Source organism: Chiloscyllium punctatum, chromosome 20 (genome assembly GCF_047496795.1).
Source record: "Chiloscyllium punctatum isolate Juve2018m chromosome 20, sChiPun1.3, whole genome shotgun sequence".
NCBI classification, from domain to species: Eukaryota; Metazoa; Chordata; class Chondrichthyes; order Orectolobiformes; family Hemiscylliidae; genus Chiloscyllium; species Chiloscyllium punctatum.
This window is the reverse complement of record NC_092758.1, coordinates 62,145,566-62,170,239: the sequence shown is the minus strand read 5'-3', so window position 1 is coordinate 62,170,239 and position 24,674 is coordinate 62,145,566. Positions and strand designations below refer to the sequence as shown.

The following is a 24,674-nucleotide window of genomic DNA, read 5'->3' as shown; positions in this document are numbered from 1 at the left end:
TAGTGGTGTGAATAGCCAAGATCTTTTTCCAAGGGTAGGTGAGTCCTAAACTAAAGGGGTTCAGGTTAAGGTGAGGAGGAGGCGGGAGGGGGGAAGATTTAAAAAAATGCTTCTGAGACAATTTTTTAAAATGCTGAGGGTGGTGAGTGTATGGGACCAGCTGCCAGAAGAAATGATGGAGGTGGTTGCAGCATTTAAAAGGCATCTCAAATGGGTACACAAATAGGAAAGTTTTAGAGGGATATGGGCCAAATGTTGGCAGTTGGACTAGAGCTGTTTAGGAATCTGGTTCACATGGATGAGCTGAACCAAAAATAGCTGTTTGCGTGCTGTATAATTCAACTTTATAATACTCACATGGTCACTGGCCATTTCATATAGCCACCTTCTGAAATGCAATGTAAAAAGTTTCTATATCCTTCTTGTCAAACCTTCTTGTCAACAGACATATTTAAACAGATCCCCATCAGGCTACAATGAGACTGCTTGACATCATATATTCATCACTACTCCTACCTTTTTCCTCTGCCTGTGCATTTTTTATTAGGATTTGAGCTTTCAGTTCTAACTCTGGACTTCAAAATCTCTTTTTCTGTCTGTTTTAATAGAAATTCAAACTGTTTCATTTCCTTTTTTTTGTTCTGCCATGGCTTTTTAAAAAAAAAATTCCCCTCTGATTCAGACCTCTCCATTTGCAATTGAGATTTAGCCATTTCCAAAGATTCTGATGGCATTGCTGACAATTGTAAATGTTGATCTTCTCCTGCAATTAATTTCTTTTTCACACAGACAACCCCAACTCCATCTTGCCTGCCAATTCCAAAAGCATTGCCTTTCTTGCTTTCTGCAGAACTTCTGAAGTGACTTTTCCACCCCCAGGAAATTCTGAGTAACTGGAAGACCCATTACTACACAGAGCACACCCTATTTAAACTAAGTGAATATTAACAAAAAAAAACACTCATCACTCTCAGTCTTTGAGTTCAATAAAACTAAATCCAAACTGGAATTAGAGATTTGGATCCTGACAAAAGCCCCCAATTTTTTTATTAGGTCAAACTGCCTCAAAATATATGAAGATAGCTCAGACCTCAATGTTTTCATATTTTTAAAGGCAAGTGTAAAGAATTGTATTCCAGATGTTCTTCAATTGGTCAAATTTCCAGGCTTGAAACTAAACACACTTATACACTATAGTTATAAAGCAAACAAAAAAATGAAAATAACTCTATTGAGAAACTTAAAATAATACATTATTTACCTTCTAAATAGCAACTGTTCCAAAATAGTAACATTCCACAAAGACAACACTGACAAAGGCAAATTTAGTAAAATAGATTGTCTCACATGCAATTGTAGCAGCAGGATTAGAACTCAAATCTTTTAGCTGTAAGAGAGAGAGGAATAACAGCTTCCACATCCAGCTTTAAGATCCCAACAACTTCTTAAAGCTAAAATTAAAATTCTGGCTCTGTGAGAGCTTGACCCCACTGCATCATGCTGCTTCTAGTGTTCCAACTTAAAAAAAACTAAAGTTACTTGGGCTGAGAGCAGATAGCTCATCTCCAAGTTTACAACACTTGCTTTCAAAAGAAACATGATAGAACAAATCCTTCTTCAAGATGCATCTTGCAACACTAGTTCAACATAATCAAATAGAATTAAGTTCAGGACACCCATTCTGGGGTTTAGTTGCTTTATTATAATCTCTGCAAAACAATATGAAATTCAGACTGCGATTACAAGAAGCTGCAGTACCAACACCTGGCTGATACAACGCAATAGGAAAACTGTTAAGGGGCACAATCACAAACACAACCTTGTTCATTCAACTCTGTTCCATCGTATTCTGTACAGTCAGCAAATGCATATGAATTAAAACCTTTTCATTAGTGTAAACCTACATAGAGGTTAAATAAAATGTCTCCAGGTTGTCACTGGCAAACATATAGCATCATTGGTAACTAGTTGCTAACATTAAAAAAAACTAAGCTTCCCATGTCCTAATCAAAAATATGAGCAGGAAGCCCATTTTTAGGAGTCCGTTTATGTCACCCTTGAGCTAAGTATTCAAAACTCAGGATGATTTGTTTTCCAATTTCCCATTTCTTGTTGACAAGTCCAAATGTGACTGATTTAAATCCATGTTCCACTACTTAATGGCACAGCACATTTGTATAAACATACTGTTGCTAATAACGTTTTTTAATGAATACAAAATCAATTGTAATACAAGGCTCTGCCATGTATATGCATCAATCCCATTCACACAATGCAAGCTGTAAAACAACAGAATACATTTTTTAGAGAATTTTCCTTGGATACACCCATGCTTCCATGTGACGTTTAACTACAGCCATGAATAATCATTTGAAAGTGATAATCACCAGCAGTAACCAAAATGATTCACAATAGTTACTGATGATTTGGAGTGATGGTTCAATGATAAGCACAAATTATCTACATTTACCATGATATTTTATTAATATTCAAACAATAAACAGTGAACTCTTAATAGCTCAGCAAAAACTAGCATATACACTGTAAGAGTTGACGTTCATGTGCTAGAAAATATTTTGTGCTACTGTTGACAGTCTAAATAGATACTAGTTAATGCTGAATGAAAAATATGTTGTTTAGAATGACTGTTTCCCTTTAAGAATGAGGAAATCTAAAACACTTACCAATGCTACATTTATCAAAAAATGATTAACAGGCACACATATTAATTGGGAGATTAGCTAAAAGTAACATCATATCTATGACTAATGTATTTTTGGTAGGAGAATGACATTGGTACTCCATTAAAGCACATAACATGCACCTTTAATTAAAATATTTTGTATTAGTTTTAGTAATGTATAGTATTCACAGCAACAATTCAAATCAGTCCAGATAAAATGTACTCCCTTCTAAAGTATCAGGAATAAGATAAAAATCACACAACACCAGGTTATAGTCCAACAGGTTTAACTGGAAGCACCAGGTTATAGTCCAACAGGTTTAACTGGAAGCACCAGGTTATAGTCCAACAGGTTTAATTGGAAGACCTGATGAAGGAGCAGCGCTCCAAAAACTAGTGCTTCCAATTAAACCTGTTGGACTATAACCTGGTGTTGTGTGCTTTTTAACTTTGTACACCCCAATCCAACACTGGCATCTCCAAATCAGGAATAAGATAAATATGCTTTGTATTTCAACTTGATGTAAAGTTGCTGGGTGAGATGACTACCTTCATAACTTCCTTGAGCATACTGTTGGTGCCAAACAGACTTAAAGCACAAGTAGGAAATGATCTCCAAAATGGAAAAATACTTGTCTACATTTTATAGTATACGACATTATTGAAGTTGATGCAAATTCTAAATACCAATACAGACACACAAAAGAGTATTACTAGGGGATACAACTGGAGTAAACAGCCAAACATGTCCAAATATCCAATTAAAATTACTTTCTTTCAAAGGTAATAACCACTTTACAAATAATTTTTCACTAAGTCTTGCTTTCTTCATTACACAAAAAGAAGTGATGAAGATTTACCTAATAGATACATTTTTAAGCTAATTGGGTCCCATAAATGATTGCACAAAATGAATAAAGATCCAGGATCATTCAATACACGTAAAAGAAATTATACATTTGATAAACTTTCATGAAATGATTCTCTGGGTATTAACAACTATATTATCTACAACCACCTTTATCCAATCTCTTGGAAAGGTATCAGATAGTTGTGGTGTAGAGATGGAATGACTAAAAGTAGGAATGAAATTAAATGACATTGCTCTAGTGAAATAGCCAACAGTTCATAAGATTTAATCTAAAGTCAGGATTGATTGCAGTACAAATTAAAAAAAGCAGACAGAAGTTCAAAATTTCTTGTAAAGTGAAGACTTATTTCACATAATTACATGAAGGAAGACAACTGCATAGATGGTCAGGATTTCAAATGAATAGCAATACCACTGCTAGTGCCACCATTAAATACATATTGTGTCTCAAACACAATTTTATAAAAAGAGTACAAGTAGATTTATATTGGAAACAACAGACCTGTCAACTTTAAATGTAAGCTTAAGTGTTGAGTTCATGGTAAAATTTTAATTTACAACTACGTGGAAAACAATGTTTAACCTTTTAATAGCACAATGTGTATTCATAAAAATTAACATATGTACATAACTGGCAAAAATGCAATGAGAATTTAAGTCAGATTTCCCTAAAATGTCAAAAAAGGTGATTTGTGGACAATAAGGACAGCAATACATTTTTCTGAGAGATCTGTTAACAAAGATTCTTTCAGAATTAAAACTAGAATTTGAACTGAGCTAGTGCAAAGTGGTACAATTAATTACTCAGACACTTGTGAAAATGAAACATTTGCCATTTATTACACTTTTATTTTCATATAAATCAGGCACTCATACTAAGTATTTGCCATTTCCTATGGATGTTTATAGGCTTGTTAAATTTACATTACACAGGAAAGGTGCTAAAATCTGAGTAAGTTGGTTAATAACTGGAATGTTATTCTTCACAACAAAATCTATCATTCAATTATGAAATACTGGAAAGCATCACACACAAATCATCTTGGTTGTAGTCACAATAAATATTATATGTAGAATATACCTCCAGAGTACTGATAATTTGGATTATCTGCATCTAACAAAAAATGCACCAGTCATAAAGCAGAGTGATACTGATAATTATTGTAAAGTTTTAACTTGTCCTGTTTTAATCTGCTGTAGCACCTCACCTATCCATCAGTAGTTCCCAACAATATTGAATTTTCAACAGGTTTGTCTAAAATGGTATATGGCATCAGTTTATATTTGAAAATCCATCTTATTAAGGCATAAACATTGCGCCACTTCTTGAACTTGCATGCATTTTGTTGCTGGGTTTGTACTTTCTGAATGGATCAGTTTTACTCAGAATACACAGCATTTTATCATACATTTTAAAATCTGATTTTGTGAGCTATATTTCTTTCAGTATCCAAAACTAAATCTTGATTTTAAAAAGTCATCCTTTTGAATATCCAAACTGGTGGTGGGAAAAATGGCAGGATCCACGTGAGACCTGCATTGTAAAAATTATTGCAATTATGCCAGAAAAAAAAACATTATGAATCTGAAAATAGAACTGGACATATTCAAATTTATAAATATAGCTTTTCAGTGCTATATTTCTAACTGGAGAGTTTTACAGATCTGTTGTTTCAGAATGTATGACAAGAATAAATCAATCATTCCAAGAATACTTAACATGCTCAGTCTGTCAAAATTCCAAACAGAACATTATACATCTCTCTTTTTAAAGGTTATTTTATATATTAGCATAGATTAAAATATTTATGAAAAAGGAAGCAAGATATTACTGGCATCAAATTACGACCATCTCTAGACTATTTAATGCCACAGAGTCCCCTGGTAAAATGTAAAGCTGCACAGCTTGCTTTCATTTTGTTACCCAAGAGTAACTATACATTTTACTAGCAGGTATAAATCAAGTATCACTGTAGCATTCTTACAGGTCAGGAGTAGCAGCAAATGGCAGGAGTACAAATGCAATGGTGACAAAGTGCAATTCTAATATTCATAAAATAAAGTGTTATCAATTAACAAGCTTTTTTTATTTACAAAGAAACACAAAAATAAGATTAACTGCACTTCTACAGCTGCCAGTAGGATGGATGTTAACATTAAGCTCTGACGTCCAACAATACCACTCAGATATCAGCACTTCACAATGACTGAACTCATTAATATGTGAAGTAACTTTTAGATCCATAACCTAACCAAAGTGATACAACCTTTCAATCCAGTTACTACTAATGAATATGAAAATAAAAGCTAAAAACTCATGTTGGTCTATTTATACTGTCCTAATTGAAAAGCTACACCAATTGAACAAATAGGATCAACAGAATTCAGATATTTAGCTTTTACAATAACTATTTTGGTTACTTAATTGAGAATACAAAAATATATAGCTTTAGAAGTACTTTTTACATCCTATCGAGAAACATTTAGAAATTTGACATGCACATTACTGCATTAAATGGAAAAAGTGGCAACTTAGGAATTTCAGAATTGGGAGGCAATATACATTTATACAATTGTACAAATTGTTAAAATCAAATTTTAGTTATTTGCCTTCAAGAGTCTACCACATACATGCATTTATCTTTTTTAATGTAACAATTACAAGCCACTATATTACACTGAAATGTTAACACAGAACTACAAATAAATTACATTCTTTTGCTATGCATCTAATCTGCAGAAGACAAGAGTCCATAAACTCTTACTATCTGATTTCCTAGAAGCTTAACAATAGCTTATAGGGATAAAAATCAGATAAAGTGTATTTGCATCCTCTTTCTGTGGCTATTTGGACCCACACAACCTATTTCACAGTTCTAGTAAAACCCTAACCCCAACCCTGATTACATTCAATTCTGTATCAGTGTTAGCTGTGCAAAACCTTACTTCACTGGCATTATGCCATATAGTTGCATTTGTCTTTGGTACAAAATAGTGTGCAAATATTTCTGAAAAGTACCGAAACTCATGTTTCAATAACCATCTTTATACAATACAGACTCTGTGGCATATATCTACATTGCTGAAATATTCCTATTTACATTCAAAATGGTTTAAACAGCCAAAGAGTGAAAATAAACAAATACTTTTTTAAATCCATAAAATTTACCCACTGTACATCCATTTCACCTTACATCTTTACTTTCATTTAAATACAAGGCACAGAGAATATTACTCCTTTCTCAAACTTAAATACTCACACAATGTCTGGAAAAGGCCATGTAATTTACTATATGAACTATTTAACTCATACTTAATAATACAAGAATATATAGTATATACAAAAGAAATATATAATGTTACTAATGGAAAAAAAAATCAGCAACAGCGGTTAACTTTAAAAATAATTACAAACTAATTTTCTTGATTTCTTGATTCAACTACTACATCCACATTTCTATGGAAACTTAACATAAGTTCCTACCAACATTTTAGAACACATCAATCCCTACTCATTTTATAGGTAAGTGAAATTTACCTCATAGTACCTGAGCACACATAACCATACTTATTTCATTGTGCATTTCTTTTCTAGAACTCTAACATGAGTTTTCCTTCTCCTTTTCAAGCAGGTTTAACACAACTAACAAAATGTCACTTGCTATAATGAATCAAACATTTATCACAAAAATGGCAAACATGTAACTATAGGTTGAAGTTGTTTCTGACAGAAGATATCGTGTTACACTTTTGATGTGGGTACGCGAAGACCTTCAAGACCACCTGTTGGGTCTCCTTCTCCTGTTTTTTCTAACACTTGATTGACAAAGTCAGATGTTTGTCCAGCTACTGTTGTCCCTATCAGGAAAGGAATAAAAACATAAGACTGGTAATCACTTTTAAAACAAAAATTAGATATTTTATAATCTTAACTATTACCTCTATTACATTTACATTTCAATGAGGCAGGCTGTGTTGACTTCTCATCAACATTCTCTGAAATTCTCATTTCAGAGTTCCAAACTGACTTGTGAACCAGTTCCATGTGCTGACCCCATATGGTTGGTTAAAGACATGCCAACCACTATTTTAAAATGGAGATACAATTCAAAAGGTCATGGTGCAGGCAGACTATCCAAGCCAAGGATGGCAGGGAGGCACCCAATGGGATGCTCTCCAATGCTACTGGAAAGGCAGCCCTACCAGTTAAGGTGCAAGTCACCAATCTAATGACCATCAGAGAGCGTTGGGCAATCTGATAGAGAGCGAGACAGAATGTCAATTATGTTTTCTAAGTTTTCAAATGACCACAGATGCAACTCCTCGCATGATGGCCAGTGACTGCAGCTCAGTGGCCATTACAAATGTTGGTGGGTGGGAAGACAGATGCAGAACTCCTTGCATCAACAACTGCTCCCCATGCACTCTTACCACTTGGCCCATAGACTACCCTCTCTTTACATAGCATCTGAGGAGCAGGAGAGGTGACGTTTCAGGCATAAGGCCTTCATCAGGAATCCTGATGAATGGCTTATGCCTGAAATGTCAACTCTGCTGCTCCTCGGATACTGCTTGACCGGCAGTACTTTTCCAGCACCACATTCTTCAATTCTGAGCGTCAGCACCTGAAGTCCACATTTTATTCTCTGCTTATGTTACCAAAACAATCTGATCCGTTAATAATTTCATATCCTTCAATAAGGAATGAGAAATTCCAGTTAAACCTAACTCTGATTAAATCAGTTAATTGACAATGAGATGTTGCAAGAAAAATATTGACACATGCAGCTATTCTCAATACTTTCTGCCAGCTGACCCATGAGATCAGTGGCTTGGTATCCGGTGATTAAAACCTTGCAGCCAGTAAGGTGAGGCAAAAGATGAGAAACGAAAATGTAAAAACAAAAAGCAGCCACTTTCTTGCTGAATCGCTGTAATCTATCGAACTTTCTTTTCCTAATAGGTGACCCAGAAAAGTTTATTTTGTCTCAATGTACCAAAATTAGGAGAGCTATGGTCTGAGAAATCTATTATTGTTAGCTGTAGGGACAAAAGTTCACTCAGAAATCTACTGGTTTAAGAATCTTAAATATATTTTACACAAAATAATGAATAACTCAGTCCTCCATTGCCTAATAATACAAGAATAACAAAATAAAATATACTGGGATTACTCCTCGTATGTCAACGTTTGCAACATTCCTGTGAAAAGTATAGCAGAAACTAAAAATCATGTAGTATATCACAAGAACGAAGAAGAGTGTATAAAAATAAAAAAAATAATAAGTGGCATTCAAAAGATTAGTTTTGATTTCCTCTTTCCAAGTGACGTGATGAATTGGACTGAAGGGTCTGTTTTCATGCTGTACATCTCTATGACTCCAATGATTACATAGTTTAAAACTCAGAACAATACTAAAATTTGTTAGTGCGTTTAAGACATAGAGAGCAGAAGTAGGCCAGTCGACCCATCAAAACTGCTCTGCCATTCAATGAATCATGGCTAATTTGATAATCCTGAACTAAACTTTACGCACAACCACTAACTTGGATGAAAACCATTATAATTAAAAATTCTATCTCAGCCTTGAATACACTTAATAACTAGAATCAACAACTCTTGATGGTAAAACGACCATAAATTCACTACTCTTAAAAAAGAAATTCCTCATCTCTGTTTTAAATGGGTAACTGTTTACTCTGAGATTTTGTCCACTGGTCCTAGACTCTTCCACAAAGGAAACAAGCTCTCCACATCTACCCTGTCATACCCCCTAAGAATTTTATATGTTTCAAAAGGACTCCTCTCATTCTTGTAAATTCTAAAGAGTACAAGGGTTCGATTCCTGCCTCGGGCGACAGAATGGAAACTGGGTGCTCCGGTTTCCTCCCACAGTTTAAAGATGTGCAGGTCAGGTGAACTGGCCATGCTAAATTGCTCACTGTGTTAGGTGCATTAGTCAGGGGGAAGTCTAGAGTAGGGAATGGGTCTGGGTGGCTTACTCTTCGGAGGGTTAGTGTGAACACGTTGGGCGTAATGGCCTGTTTCCACACTGTTGGGAATAATTTGCTGTTGATTCCATTAAGGTTAATATCTAAGAAACACATAGGACATTAAAAACAAATCTGGTGAATTCTTTTAGTTGAAATAACTTACCAAGATTAATATATAGTCTTGAAGTAAATTACTGAGAGAAACGTGGGGATGGGCAAGCAAACAGTAGGAAGTAAAAAGAAAATAATTTCTTACCGAGTGTTTCATTTAAGAGATTTTCAAGTTTTTCTAGGATGCTGCCACTTCCTTTCTCCCCCTGCCTCTGTACTCTATTTACTATTTCTTGTTTTATTGAGTTAATCACATAAAGCAGATGATCTGCAAAGAACAACATGTTATGAAAATTAGAAAATTCCAATGTAGATAAAAGCAAATGTCAGCATGACACAAAAATCTGCAGCTCTGGGTAATCTTGTAATAAAATATTTGGAAAAATAGATCTTAGGGTACAAGAGAAATACTAAATTATATTATACCAGGTAAACAAACAAACATGAGGAATGCAGAAATGCAAACAAAATATTTTTGTACATTGACAAACTTTAGCAATGTTTGCTCCATGCTGTGCACTACTTCCAGTACGTTGAAAATGTTGACAAAAATCTTGTCACTGATTTCAATGACAAGAAGTGAAAAATGCATTAAATCTTGTTTGAATTTTTTCATTCAGTTAACTCTTCAATTAGCAATTGGTTATAGCTGAAACAATGCTATAGATACAGTGAAGGTTAACCAAATTTTAAACAACTTATTGCTTTTCAAGGAGACACTTTAGAACAGATATTTATGGAGAGCTGTCACTGAAGCCACTGTAAGGGCAAGCAATCAAAACTTTCTATTCAACAACAAATGTTTTAACTTAGCATTTGCAGATTAGTATAGAGGTATGGGGGGGCTGTTTAAGTGGGTAGGGGTTGGAAAGAGTTATAATGGGAGTTGCAAAGGGAATTATTATATTCAACTTGCACTGAATCCTGGTCTGCAGAAGAATGGATACAATCACATCCATGGATCTTCTGGAACAGTCAGAATAAAACATGATCATTTTATAGATAGCTGGAATACCTATTTTAACATTTGATTTCATAAGATATATTAGAGAGAGATTTGGTTAAAGGTGTAGCTGTTTCTGAAAACATACATACTTTGAAATGTCTGCTTTGGGAGAGCAGAGGTTGTTAAAATAAAGTACGCTAAGATAAAAGTCTACCAATTAGTTCAACAAAATTTAAAATTGATTCCAAATTAGGCATTCTCTGCATGTTACAGTAGCTTTCTTTATTAGCCTTTTCTCTCCAGAGGCCTATTCATCCATTTTGAAGTGGAACTGGTCTATATTCTGCATAATTATTGATGGATACACAAAACGTCAGTCATTAATCATTTTTTTTAAAGAGTTTGAGCAGAGGGTAAAATCTGAAGGAAATGAATGTAATAATTTCTTCCATCAAATGCCTCCATACAGATCAATTACTCACATGACAAAGAACAAGACTGTAGGGAGGCTGTGGAGAAGGTAGCACTGACAGGGACTACTTGCGGACACAGAGATGGGCTCAAGTGCGTATACTTCAACGCAAGGAGTATCAGAAATAAGGTGGGTGAACTTAAGGCGTGGATCGGTACCTCGGACTACGATGTTGTGGCCATCACGGAAACATGGATAGATGAGGGACAGGAATGGCTGTTGGAGGTTCCTGGTTACAGATGTTTCAGTAAGATTAGGGAGGGTGGTAAAAAAGGAGGGGGGGTGGGGGTGGCATTGCTAATTAGAAATGGTATTACGGCTGCAGAAAGGAAGTTTGAGGGGGATCTGCCTCTGGAGGTAGTATGGGCTGAAGTCAGAAATAGGAAAGGTGCAGTCACCTTGTTGGGTGTTTATTATAGGCCCCCCAATAGCAGCAGAGATGTGGAGAAACAGATTGGGAAACAGATTTTGGAAAAGTGCAGAAGCCACAGGGTCGTAGTCATGGGCGACTTCAACTTCCCAAATATTGATTGGAAGCTCTTTAGATCAAGTAGATTGGATGGGGCGGTGTTTGTGCAGTGTGTCCAGGAAGCTTTTCTAACGCAGTATGTAGAGTGTCCAACCAGAGGGGAGGCCATATTGGATTTGGTACTCGGTAATGAACCGGGACAAGTGGTGGGCTTGTTAGTGGGTGAACATTTTGGTGATGGTGACCACAACTCTGTGACTTTCACCTTAGTTATGGAGAGAGATAGGTGCGCACAACAAGGAAGATTTTACAATTGGGGGAAGGGAAATTACGATGCTGTAAGACAGGATTTGAGGAGCATACGTTGGGAGCATAGGCTGTCAGGGAAGGATGTGGTGGAAATGTGGAACTTTTTCAAGGAGCAGATACGACGTGTCCTTGATATGTATGTACCGATCAGGCAGGAAAGAAATGGTCGTGTGAGGGAGCCTTGGTTGACGAGGGAGGTTGAATGTCTAGTAAAGAGGAAGAAGGAGGCTTACATAAGGTTGAGGAAACAGGGTTCAGACAGAGCAGGGGAGGAATACAGGATAGCCAGAAGGGACCTGAAGAAAGGGATTAGGAGAGCTAAGAGAGGGCATGAAAAATCCTTGGCGGATAGGATCAAGGATAACCCCAAGGCATTCTATGCATATGTGAGAAACCTGAGAATGACAAGAATGAGGGTAGGTCCGATCAAGGACAGTAGTGGGAGACTGTGTATTGAGTCGGAAGAGATAGGAGAGGTCTTGAACAAGTACTTCTCTTCAGTATTTACGAACGAGAGGGACCGTATTGTTGAAGAGGAGAGTGTGAAACGGACTGATAAGCTAGAAGAGATACCTGTTAGGAAGGAAGATGTGTTGGACATTTTGAACAACTTGAGGATAGACAAGTCCCCTGGGCCTGACGGGATATATCCTAGGATTATGTGGGAAGCAAGAGAGGAAATTGCAGTACCGTTGGCAATGATCTTCTCGTCTTCACTGGCAACGGGGGTGGTACCAGGGGACTGGAGAGTAGCAAATGTTGTGCCCCTGTTCAAAAAAGGGAATAGGGATAACCCCGGGAATTACAGGCCAGATAGTCTTACTTCTGTGGTAGGCAAAGTAATGGAAAGGGTACTGAGGGATAGGATTTACGAGTATCTGGAAAGACACTGCTTGATTAGGGACAGCCAGCACGGATTTGTGAAGGGTAGGTCTTGCCTTACAAGTCTTATTGAATTCTTCGTGGAGGTGACCAAGCATGTGGATGAGGGTAGAGCAGTGGATGTAGTGTACATGGATTTTAGTAAAGCATTTGATAAGGTTCCCCATGGTAGGCTTATGCGGAAAGTCAGGAGGCATGGGATAGAGGGAAATTTGGCCAATTGGATAGAAAACTGGCTAACCGGTCGAAGGCAGAGAGTGGTGGTAGATGGTAAATATTCAGCCTGGAGCCCAGTTACAAGTGGAGTTCCGCAGGGATCAGTTCTGGGTCCTCTGCTGTTTGTAATTTTTATTAATGACTTGGAAGAGGGAGTCGAAGGGTGGGTCAGTAAATTTGCAGATGATACGAAGATAGGTGGAGTTGTGGACAGTGAGGAGGGCTGTTGTCGGCTGCAGAGGGACTTAGATATGATGCAGAGCTGGGCTGAGGAGTGGCAGATGGAGTTCAACCCTGCCAAGTGTGAGGTTGTCCATTTTGGAAGAACAAATAAGAATGCGGAATACAGGGTTAATGGTAGGGTTCTTAGTCAGGTGGAGGAACAGAGGGATCTTGGGGTCTATGTACATAGATCTTTGAAGGTTGCCACTCAGGTGGATAGAGTTTGTGAGAAGGCCTATGGAGTATTATCGTTCATTAGCAGAGGGATTGAATTCAAGAGTCGTGAAGTGATGTTGCAGCTGTACAGGACTTTGGTTAGGCCACAGTTGGAGTACTGTGTGCAGTTCTGGTCGCCTCACTTTAGGAAAGATGTGGAAGCTTTGGAGAGGGTGCAGAGAAGATTTACCAGGATGTTGCCTGGAATGGAGAGTAGGTCGTACGAGGATAGGTTGAGAGTTCTCGGCCTTTTCTCGTTGGAACGGCGAAGGATGAGGGGTGACTTGATAGAGGTTTATAAGATGATCAGAGGAATAGATAGAGTAGACAGTCAGAAACTTTTTCCCCGGGTACAACACAGTGTTACAAGGGGACATAAATTTAAGGTGAAGGGTGGAAGGTACAGGGGAGATGTCAGGGGTGGGTTCTTTACCCAGAGAGTGGTGGGGGCATGGAATGCGCTGCCCGTGGGAGTGGTAGAGTCAGAATCATTGGCGACCTTTAAGCGGCATTTGGATCGGTACATGGATGGGTGCTTAATCTAGGTTAGAAGTTCGGCACAACATCGTGGGCCGAAGGGCCTGTTCTGTGCTGTATTGTTCTATGTTCTATGTTCTAACAACCCCAAAATCCACAAAACTGCCAACTTTTTAGATCTCTAAAGGAGCAGAAATTGTTAGCTGCTCTATCAATGGACAATTGATTTGGTACATTGCATCTTAATGCAACTCTGATCTGGAAATGTTATTGCTGTCTTACTGCTGAACCCTCAATGACCTGGTTCACTGTAAGAAACTACAGAGCAGGAATAGGCCATTTAGTAACTTGAAACTGTTCCACCATCTAGTCATGGCTCATTATCTAGTTCAACATATATTATCCCATATTATCGCCATATTGCTTGATGCCTAGAAACTCACCATTCCCTTTCTTGAACGTAATCAGTGAGCTTCCACAGGGTAGAGTATTCCAAAGATTCATCATTGTGTGAGTAAAGAGGTTCTTCCTCATCCCAGTTCCATTTTGATAGTCTTTATTCTGAAATTATGTCCCCTTGTTCCAGCTCCCAGTTTTCAGGGTAAATATCTTTTTTGTACCACTTTGTACATATCTTTATAAATTTTGCAAGCATTTCGAGGTCATCTCTCATTCTTCTAAACTCACAAGAATGATGCTTCAGTATCCTTTATCTCTTTTCATAGAAGAGACCCACCAATCCAGGAGAGAGCCTGGTGAATCGCTGCTCCATTCCCCCTATTGCGACTATATATCCTTGCTTAGACAAGGGGACCAGAACTGCACATGATACTCAGTCATAGAGTCATACAGAATAGAAACAGTCTAATTTATCTGTACCGACTAGACATCCCAATCTGACCTATTCCCATTTGCCATCACTTAGCTCATATCCCTCTAAATCCTTCCTATTCATATACCCATCCAATTGCCTTTTAAATGTTGTAATTAAACCAGCCTCCACCATTCTTCTGGTACCCTGCTCCATACACATTACTTTTTAAATCTTTCCCCTCATAACTTGAACCTGTTCTCTAGTTTTGGACTCTCCCATGCAAGGAAAAACACCTTGGCTATTCATCCTATCCATGCCCCTCATGATTTTGTAAACCTCTAAGGTCACCCCTCAAACTCCAATGTTCCAGGGAAAATAGCCCCAACCTATTCACCCTCTCCCTATAACTCAAAGTCTCAGTGGGCAGCACAGTGGCTCAGTGGTTAGCATTGCTGCTTCACAACACCAGGGACCCAGTTCAATTCCAGCCTCGGGCGACTGTCTGTGTGGAGTTTGCACATTCTCCCTGTGATTGCGTGGGTTTCCTCCAGGTGTCCAGTTTCCTCCCATAAACCAGAAAACGTGCAGGTTAGGTGAATTGGATGTGCTAAACTGCCCATCATGTTCAGAAATGTGTAGCTTAGTGCATTAGTTAGGAGTAAATGTAGAGTAATAGGGTAGAGGAATGAGTCTGGGTGGGTTACTCTTCGAACAGTCAGTGTGAACTTGTTGGGCCATTCTGGTTTCTCTCCATAGCCCTTGACCTCTTTAGCTGCAAGGACCATATCTAGCTCACTCTAATGAACTGTCCCCAAAAGCTTCCTGTGGGACAGAATTCCACAGGTTCGTAACTCTTAGGTGAAGAAATTCTTTCTCATCTCAGTCCTGAATGGCTTACCTTTTATTCTTAGACTGTGATCCCTGGCTCTGGACTTTCCCAACATCAGGAACATTCTTCCTGCATCTATCCTGTCCAGTCCCATCAGGATATGTTTCTAGGTGATTCCTCCCTCATTCTTCTAAATTCCAGTGAGTAGAAGCCCAGTTGATCCAGCCTTTCCTCATATCAGTCTTGCCATCCTGGGAATCAGTCTGGTGAACCTTCACTGGACTTCCTCAATAGCAAGAATGTCCTTGCTCAGACTAGGAGACCAAAAATGCACACAATACCCAAGGTGTGGCCTCACCAAGACCCTGTATAACTGTAGCTAGTCATCAATGCTCTGATACTCAAATCTTCCAATTATGAAAGCCAGGATGTCATTAGCTTTCCTCACATCGGCTGCAATTGAATGCCAATCTTCAGTGACTGCTCCACCATGACACCCAGGTCTCGTGGCACCTCACCTTTTCCTAAATTGCTACCATAGAGATAAAAACCTGGTCTTCCAGTTTTTGCGAATGAAGTGGATAACCTCACATTTATCCACATTATATTACATTTGCCAAGTATTTGCCCACACAGCTAGTGTGTCCAAGTCAGCTGGCAGCCTCTTAGCAACCTCCTCACAGCACACACTGCCACCCAGCTTAGAGTCATCTTCAAATTTGGAGATATGAAATTCAATTCCTCCGTCCAAATCGACAATGTACATTGTGAACAGCTGGGATCCCAGCACTGAACCTGCAGCATTCCACTGGTCACTGCCTGCCTCTCTGAAAAGGATCAATTTTTTCAAACTTTCTGCATCCTGTGTGCCATACAGTTCTATCCATGTCAACACATTACATTCAACACCACGAGCTTTAATTTTCCTTACTAATCTAGTGTGTGAAAGCTTGTCAAAAGCATTTTGAAAGTCCAGATACACGACACCTTGTCCACCCTACTGGTCACATCCTCAAACAATTCCAGATTTGTCAAGCATGACTTCCCTTTAGTGAATCCAAGCTGTCTAGGACTTATTCTGCCACCACTTTCCAAATGATCCAAATAACAATAAGTTATTAAAATAAAATGTTCCCCATTTAAACAGAGACGAAGTAACATTTTTCTAAGTTGAGTGTCTTTGGAACACACTCCCTGAACGTAAAGCAGAAGCAGACTCTGAATATTTAAGGCAAAGGTGAATATTTTTCTGGCAGTCATGGGATAAAAAGTTATTGGGGCAGGTATGAAAGTGGATTTGATTTGATTAAGTGGTGCAACAAGCTTAAGGGACTGAATGGCCTGTTCCTTGTTTGTATCTACCTACTTCAAAAGTGGTCTCAGTGGTTATAATGCCAGTTTAGGACAAATTAAAAATAATAAGCAATATAATTAATAGCTACAAACAGTAATTGCAACTTTAAACAGTACCAACTTAAGGAAGGTTAACGATTAAAGGAATTATTCAGTCAAACAAATCAGTTTCATCATGCATATTATTTTATAAAAGAACAGTACAGCCTATTGAAGTGAAGAATTGTGGTTCATTTATGTAACTGTAAATGCAAAAGCAAAGTCACGTAAATACCAGAAATCCTGAATGAAAATAGAAATTGGTGCTATTGCTTAGCAGGTCAGGCAGCATCTGCAGACAGGCAAAGAGTTAACATTTCACGTTGGTGATCTTTGTCTGTTATGGACTAATGTTTTCATTTTTTTCCTTTCCTTATCCCTTCCAACATCAAAACAATACCACTTCTACTTTCCTGACTTAAAAACATACACGTCTATATGTCACAACTCTGATGAAGTGCCATAGGCCTAAAACATCATTTCAGTTTTTCTCTCTCTGCAGATACTGCTTAATCTATTACATATTTACAACACTTATTCTGTTTTCATTGCATAAAACAATTATCTTACCATATTCAGTATTCAGACCCCATAGCTTTACTTTATTAGCCTCGTACTGAGCCTTTTTCTTTAAGCGACAAGCCCTGCAAATAAAAATATACAATGAGGAGATATTCTCAAATTAATCTTAATATAACTTAACTTTGTTATCTGTGAACTTAAAAAGTCAAGTCAAATTATATCACTACCGGAAAAAAAGATGAGATTTCCATTTTGAGCCTTTCAAATGTCACCGAGTATTCCTCTTTCACGTCTAGCCTGCTAATCAAAGACAGAACTCAAACACAGATTTGTTGTAGGTAGTTCATTTTCAATGAATCCAATCAATTTATTTTTTTGATCAGCAACTGAAGCAGAAGGCACAATAATGTCTAAAGATAGAGGTCTCATGGACTTCCAGAAGGCAGGTGATGAAGTTTCACATGACAGACTTAAGATAAAATTTAAACACACATATTATCACAAATTATTCACTTGGTTAGGTTACAGTAACAGAAAATAGAGATAACGGGCATAAAGTTTAAGTGGAAGGACCTGACCGTGGCATCTCCATTGTCTTCAACTGTTTTCTATATTTGTCAATAACTTAGATCATGCAATGAAAAGCCATTTATCCAACTTTCCTGGTGACACCAAGATTGGTGGCATTATAAATAGCATTGACTGAATTGTGAAATTACAAAGTGTAACATCACAGACTAAATGAGTCAGGAAATCTAAGTTCGGCTGATATCCATGCAGGCCAATTCTGCAGTTATCAATTTTGGACCAAAAATGGACAGATTCAAGTAGTTGTTAAATCGTCAAAGGTTAGGAACAGTGAACCTCCAAAATGATTTATGAGGTTTGGACACAGATCACTAAAACATCGTATATAGAATGGTACAGCAGTTTGAATAGAGGAAAGCAGAGTGTGACACGCAGGAACAAAGTGATTCATAGTAGCAGTTAGTGTGATTAAGTCACAGAAAACTATAAAAAATTGAAATCAATGCTGTATTAGCTCATTGCACAAAGCATTCTCAATAAGGCAGACAAATTAGTGACACAGTTATAGATAAATGGGTTTAATCTACTAGCCCATGCTGAAATGTGGCTGCATGATAACCATATTTAGGAATCAAATATCCCACAGTACTTGACATATCTAAAAGAGAGACAAAGTGGAAGAGGGAAGAGGCATCAGTGATGATAAAGGATGATATAATGACGTCACTGAGAAAGGAGTTGGGACAACATAGAGCAGAAAATAATGATGGCATAGCTTGTAGGCCCTGTAACAGTAGATAAAGTAAAAGTGTATTTATCAAGAAATGGGAAGCGTGTAACACCACTAATATATTAACTTTTATCCTCCTATACTCTGGATAAATCAAATTAGCAAAAGTAGTTTTTAAGGTCAAGTTCACAGAATCCATCCAAATAGTTTCTTCTAATAACGTGTCAAAGAAACAACCTGCGACAGGCTACCTCAGAGATGGGATTAATAAATAGTCACACAGTAAGGAATCACCTAGGGAAGAATGATTACATGTATGAATTCAAAGGTGAAGTGCTTAAGTTCAAAACTAAAGTCTTCAACTTAAAATCAATTCCAATTGGTATGAGAGGCAAGTTAATTAAGGTAGATTGTAAAAATGACTTAAAATACATGATAGCAGAAAAAACAATGATTATCATTTGAATAAATATTTCATAATTCTTAAATATACATTTGGTTAAGAAATAGAAACTCCTCGAAAGAATATTAATTCCTAGCCAATTGAAGATGTTATGGATAATACTAGATAAAGAGGCTAATAATACAGTTAGGACCAAACATGGATTTTGAGCGAGATTTTACAAAATTTCTTTACATTGTGGAATGCTCTTACTAGTTTGGAAAAAGGCAAAAACAATACCTCTATGGAAAAGAAAGGGAGAAAGAAAACATTACTAACTAAAGTAACTGGCCTGGAGTTATATTTGACAGCAATATTAAGAGTATAGATTATGTAATTTGCAGGATAGATAAAGGGGATTCAGTGGATGCAGTACATTTAGATTTTGAAGATATTTTATAAAAGCACCAAAGCTTTTGTGAAAAATAAGGGTCATGGCATTGATGTCATCTATCAGCAAAGAGAAAGGTGGTGGTCAAGACAGAATCAGAATGAAGGTATCATTTTCAGGTTGTCAAGCTATGTAACGAGTGGGTTGTTATATGACCAGTGTTGGGACTCAGCACTTTTAAATATTAATGACTTCAATGCAGGGCCTGACAATAAAAAGCAGGCTCACATATTAAGCTACAAACTCATTACATAAGTCATCAAGGAGATATCAAAAGAATGAATGGACAAAAAAGGTAGCAGACTGAGTACAGTGTGAGGAAATGTTGAAATTATTCATGCTGTTAGGAAGGATAGAAAAAAACCTATTTTTAAATGGCAAGTAAATGCTTTTCAGATGATTATGAATCCTCATGCACAAAACACAAGGTGAGCATGCAGATAAAGCAAAAATCAGGAAGGTAAATTGTGTATTGGTCATTATTGCAAGAGAACAGAAGTACAAGATTAAAGAAATCCAGCCAAATTGTATCAAACATTGGTAAGATCATACTTTGCAGTAGGGCACAATTGAGTTATGTCCTAAAGAATATTTTTGCCTCCTGGTGCAAGAAGCATTCACCAAGATAATTCCTAGCATGAGAAGGTTGTCAATGAGGTACAACCAACCAGTCTAATTCAATGCTTTCCTGAGTTTAGAAGAATGGGAGACGCTCACATTGAAGCCTATGATTTTGAGAGGACATGACATGTTTTTCACAGCTGGAAGTGATCCTGAACTACCTGGCTTAGTCTCAAAATTGAGGCATTGACCATTCAGGTCAAAGACAAGAAGATCTTTCAAAGGACTGTCATTTTTAGAATTCTCGACCCAGACTTGAAAGCTCATCATTAATGTATGCAAGGCTGAGATTTGAAGATTTTTACAAGAAAATCAGGGACTATGAGAATCAGAAAGAAAACTGAAATCAAGGTAAAGATCAGCCAATATCCTTTGAACAGCAAAGCAGGTTCAAGGGGTTGCATGGTCTAATCCTAACCCTTTTACTTTGCCCATTTCTTATCTTATATATCATAGCAGTCAAACTTTAAAAATAATCAATAAAATTAATGGCAGATTAGCCTTTATAACTAGAGGGCTCAAATATGGAAGGGGCAAAGTTGTGTTATAAATGCACACAACTAATGGTAAAACACTGAACAGGTCGATGAACAGCACCTTAAAAATTATATATTGACCTTGGGTCAAACGAAGTGCAAAAACAGTAGAATGTTACAACACATCTAAGAACAGATTATGTGGAATGCTTAATTAACTAATTTGAAATCCCTGGAAAATAGGAAATTGACGGAGGATTTGATTTGTTTTGATTGAATTTTGTTTATAAAAGCAATAATTTGTTGATGGAGAAAACGTTCCCATTCACAGGAGTGTCCAGGTCAAGACATAACTTTAAAAGTCAGGAGAGAAGAAACATTTAATATGAACAGCAACAGAAGTGTGGAGTTAATACCCACTAAAAGCAGACATTAATAGCTGTGGACATGAATTTAAATCTTAAACCATTAGATTCTTCCTAGTCAAGGATATTAAGGGTTATGGAGTAAAGGCGGTTGGAAAAGTGAGGATGTAATTCAACCATATTTTCGCGGGATAATGGGATAGGTTCGAGGGGCTAACTAGCAGGCTAGTTAACTAACTAACAAATCATTCTCATTTTCCTTACAATTGCCTTCAATTGTCATCTGTGGTTCAGTTTAGTAGCAAACTCACCTCTAAGTCTCATGTTCCCAGATTCAAGCCCTGTCATAGGACCTGATCATAAAAATCAAGGTTGATACTCAATGCAATACTATAGGGGCCTTATACTGTTGGAAGTGCCATCTTTTGGATGAGACAATAAACTAAGGCCCCATCTACGTGGTTGGGTGAATATATTAAAAAACCCACCGCACAATTCTGAACAGGAGGAAATTCGTTCTTGCTGTTTTGGACAATATCTATTTCTCAACTAACAATACAAAGAAACATGATCTTTTCATTATCATATCATTGTTTGAAAGGGTTTACTGAACATAAAGCAATTACTGTGCTTCCTAAACTACAATAGCAACTGCTTTTCAAAAAAGTACTTCTTGAAAGTACTTTGAGATGTCCAGAAGACAAGCAAACTGCCAAAACAGTGCAGGTCTAACATTTTCAATGTTTTCTAATAGGGTGAGGGAAATCACCTTGGTTCACCTTATTCTTTCCTAAGCAGTAATCTGTCTTTAAAATGCTTGCACTTAATAATGTGAACAGAATCAGTGACAGTTGAAATGCTGTATTTCTTCTCTCATTTTCTAAATAACAAGTCAAAGCTCTCTGTCTAGATTCATACAGAAAATATCCACTGAAGAGGACTGATGTCTTCAGAAAAAAATTGAGAAAGTTTGAAAAGTTTTAAATGCCTACTTCACACATAATGCACTACAAGATCAAATACTGACTGAAAACAAACATGTGTCTAATTGAAAACAGCTACAATTTTGCAATGTTGTATGAACTTTTATCTCATTTCATTTGTCTCAGCAAAATCGACTCCCAACAGGTTGGTCAACCCAACAAAATGGTTAGCTATTAACATGTTAATAAGCAGAAGTTTTATCACTGAAAGTCAGGTAAAGCATGCAAACATACAATATAAAACAAAAATACTTTATCAACAAAACTTAATCTCCTTGGAATAAAGATCACTACTCACCTTTAGATAATGTAGTCATCATTTTCTGAAAAGGTACACTCCACATCCCAAGGGTAGGTAGCCTATTCAACTGGGGGGAAAAAAAAATAAAAAAAAAATTACAGGGCTGTGCCTCCGCTACTACTGCGTGAAGTTCACCAACACTCCTGGCAGAGAACAGAGTTAGGAACAAAGTCCTTTTGACAGCAGCTTTAAATCTACAGTAGCCATAGGCTTAAAAGGGGCTGGGGTGTAGCTGTGAGGTTGCATCAGGTTATACAGCACAAAGATCCCATGCTTTGATTAAGCATTTAATTGGGGTCTTAATGTGGGGAGAAAATTCAAGGAATAGCTTTCCAAAGAGTTTCCTTCCACTGGGGAATGACAGGTAGAGATAGCTTAGACATCCGTGAAGTTGTGCTGAAATCCTTTATGTAGCAATTCCAGGGCGAAACAAACATTTAGGCTATCACTAGAAAGGACCAAATCTAAAGATCAGAGGTAAATAGTTAATAGCCTAAACAGATTGTAAAATGCCAAAAGTTGAAAGATGTTACAGCACGATTCTGTCACTGGCAATTTAAGTTTCTTGAAAGAAGAGCCGTCGAAAATAAGTTTTAGTTCATTTATCATTGACAAAGAAAAGCTAAACTGCATTTACACGATGGTTGTCACAGCTTAGGTCTTGAAATGCAAGTATTTGAAAGATAAACTGGTGAGCCAAAGATGGCTCTGAAATGTCAAAAAGCTACAGCAGCATTCTTATGGCCTTCATCAGCACTTTGGGGGAGGGCAATGGGAAAATGCAGGTGGATGAGGAGACGTTGATGAGATGGTGCAGTAAAGAAATAAACTTGAAAGCTTTCTTGACCAAGTCTGATGTCACCTGTAGGGCAGTCTAAAGGAACAAACCAGAATTTAACAGTAAACTGATCTGAACTACTAAAATTCCAAGCTTGAGTTCAGCTGCATATGCTGTATCATGTAATAACAGCATATTCACCATCATTGCATTTAATGGCATGCAACTCTAACAAGTAGGTTGATTGTTCGTAATTTCAATCTTGTGTACAAAGTAAGGTATTGGTTGTTTTCCTTTAAGAAGTATCAAGGTAGACCTAGCTACGTGCATTATGAAGTGAAATGACTGTATGGCACGTAGCCTATGATCACATTAACCCATATTGTCTCTTGATGAACATCCATATGCAGTATCAAAAATGAAGCTTAGCCTATGCTTTGAGAGAAGATCATGGGACTGAAAAGATGCTGCCTCACCACTTCAAAATCATTTCTATTATTTCACATGTTCAGCAAAACCATTTTTCCTCTTTTTATCTCCACTTGGACTGCTTCAGTAAGATCATAGGAAGACATAACAATCTACACAGTGGATAGATGGGGTCTAATCCCAAAGACATCAGATTATCCACAAATAGTCAACTGAATAGGAATAAGTTTCAGGTAATTTTGCCTTTCTATAAAAAGTTTTGGTATGGTGCCAGAAGATGAAGTTCCAAGTAGAAGACAAACCCAGACTGCTAGAAATGCTGAACACAGCATAACACTATTGGCATTGTTTTATGAATCAAGGAAAAGCAAAAGGACAATGATTGCAATTCTTCTATCTGGGCTAAAGAAAAACAACGTTGAGCTACTATAAAGAGGGGAATCCCAAAGTAGCAAATGTCTTCATCGTCTGTCAGAATGTCTCAGTTTAATTCCGGATGCTTCTTGAATGAACACTGAATAGCCTCTTGCAAAGGCTAAATGTGTAGATTATCTTGAATCTTTTTAAATATTAATCACCAGCAGTTTAAGTAATAGTTGTGTCTGTAGCAATCCAAAATGATGCCCTGTGGAAGAATATAATTTAGAGTTTGATAGCAATCCATGAAGATGCTCTGTGAAAGAATATAATTACCATGTTGCATGGTTGCACGTTAGCATGCTTTTTGAATGATGACAAGTGTAATGACTATCTCAATTTTTGTTTCTAAAAAAGGAACCTTTTTTGGCTGAAGATATCATACATTGGTTCAAATACCTCTGCCCTTGTGAAAAGTAGGAGAAATAAAGAAATACATTTCTGTCACTCAACTGTCTGTACAGATTTGACTTTGGACATAAATGCATTTTTTCAATTGTTGAGACCTCAAGTTGCAACACATCTTTTCTACTTTGGTGTCCAATGTAAAATTATTGCTCTTTAAAATGGCACAATGCACCTTATGGTTTTCCAGAAACGTACTAGTGAGCTTGCTTCAGACTAAATCAGATCAAGTCAGGAGATGTGACAACACAACCAAGACCCTGACATCACTGGAGGAGAGAAGCAATGAAAGGGTTTGCGAACTCAATCTTCTTGTGAAGATTATAGATGCCTGAGTGAAGTCACTGAAAACAGAAGCCTTCAAATCAGTCTTTGTTGCTCAA

General features: G+C 37.2%; 1 protein-coding gene across 2 annotated transcripts in view; it reads right to left on the bottom strand.

Moving 5' to 3' along the window:
- Positions 1-2,456: 2,456 nt before the first annotated feature.
- crebrf (creb3 regulatory factor) overlaps positions 2,457-24,674 on the bottom strand; it is an 81,479-nt gene continuing 59,261 nt past the window's right edge. Inside the window, exons 7-9 of one of the 2 annotated variants that reach the window (XM_072591010.1) lie at positions 17,474-17,547; positions 9,805-9,927; positions 2,457-7,412 (exon numbers count right to left, since the gene is read on the bottom strand). In XM_072591010.1, the coding sequence (XP_072447111.1) occupies positions 7,297-7,412; positions 9,805-9,927; positions 17,474-17,547 (313 nt within the window). In that variant the 3' untranslated portion in view covers positions 2,457-7,296. Of the gene's footprint in view, positions 7,413-9,804; positions 9,928-17,473; positions 17,548-22,259; positions 22,330-24,674 lie in introns of those variants that run through there. The other variant, XR_011963507.1, reaches the window with a different exon arrangement.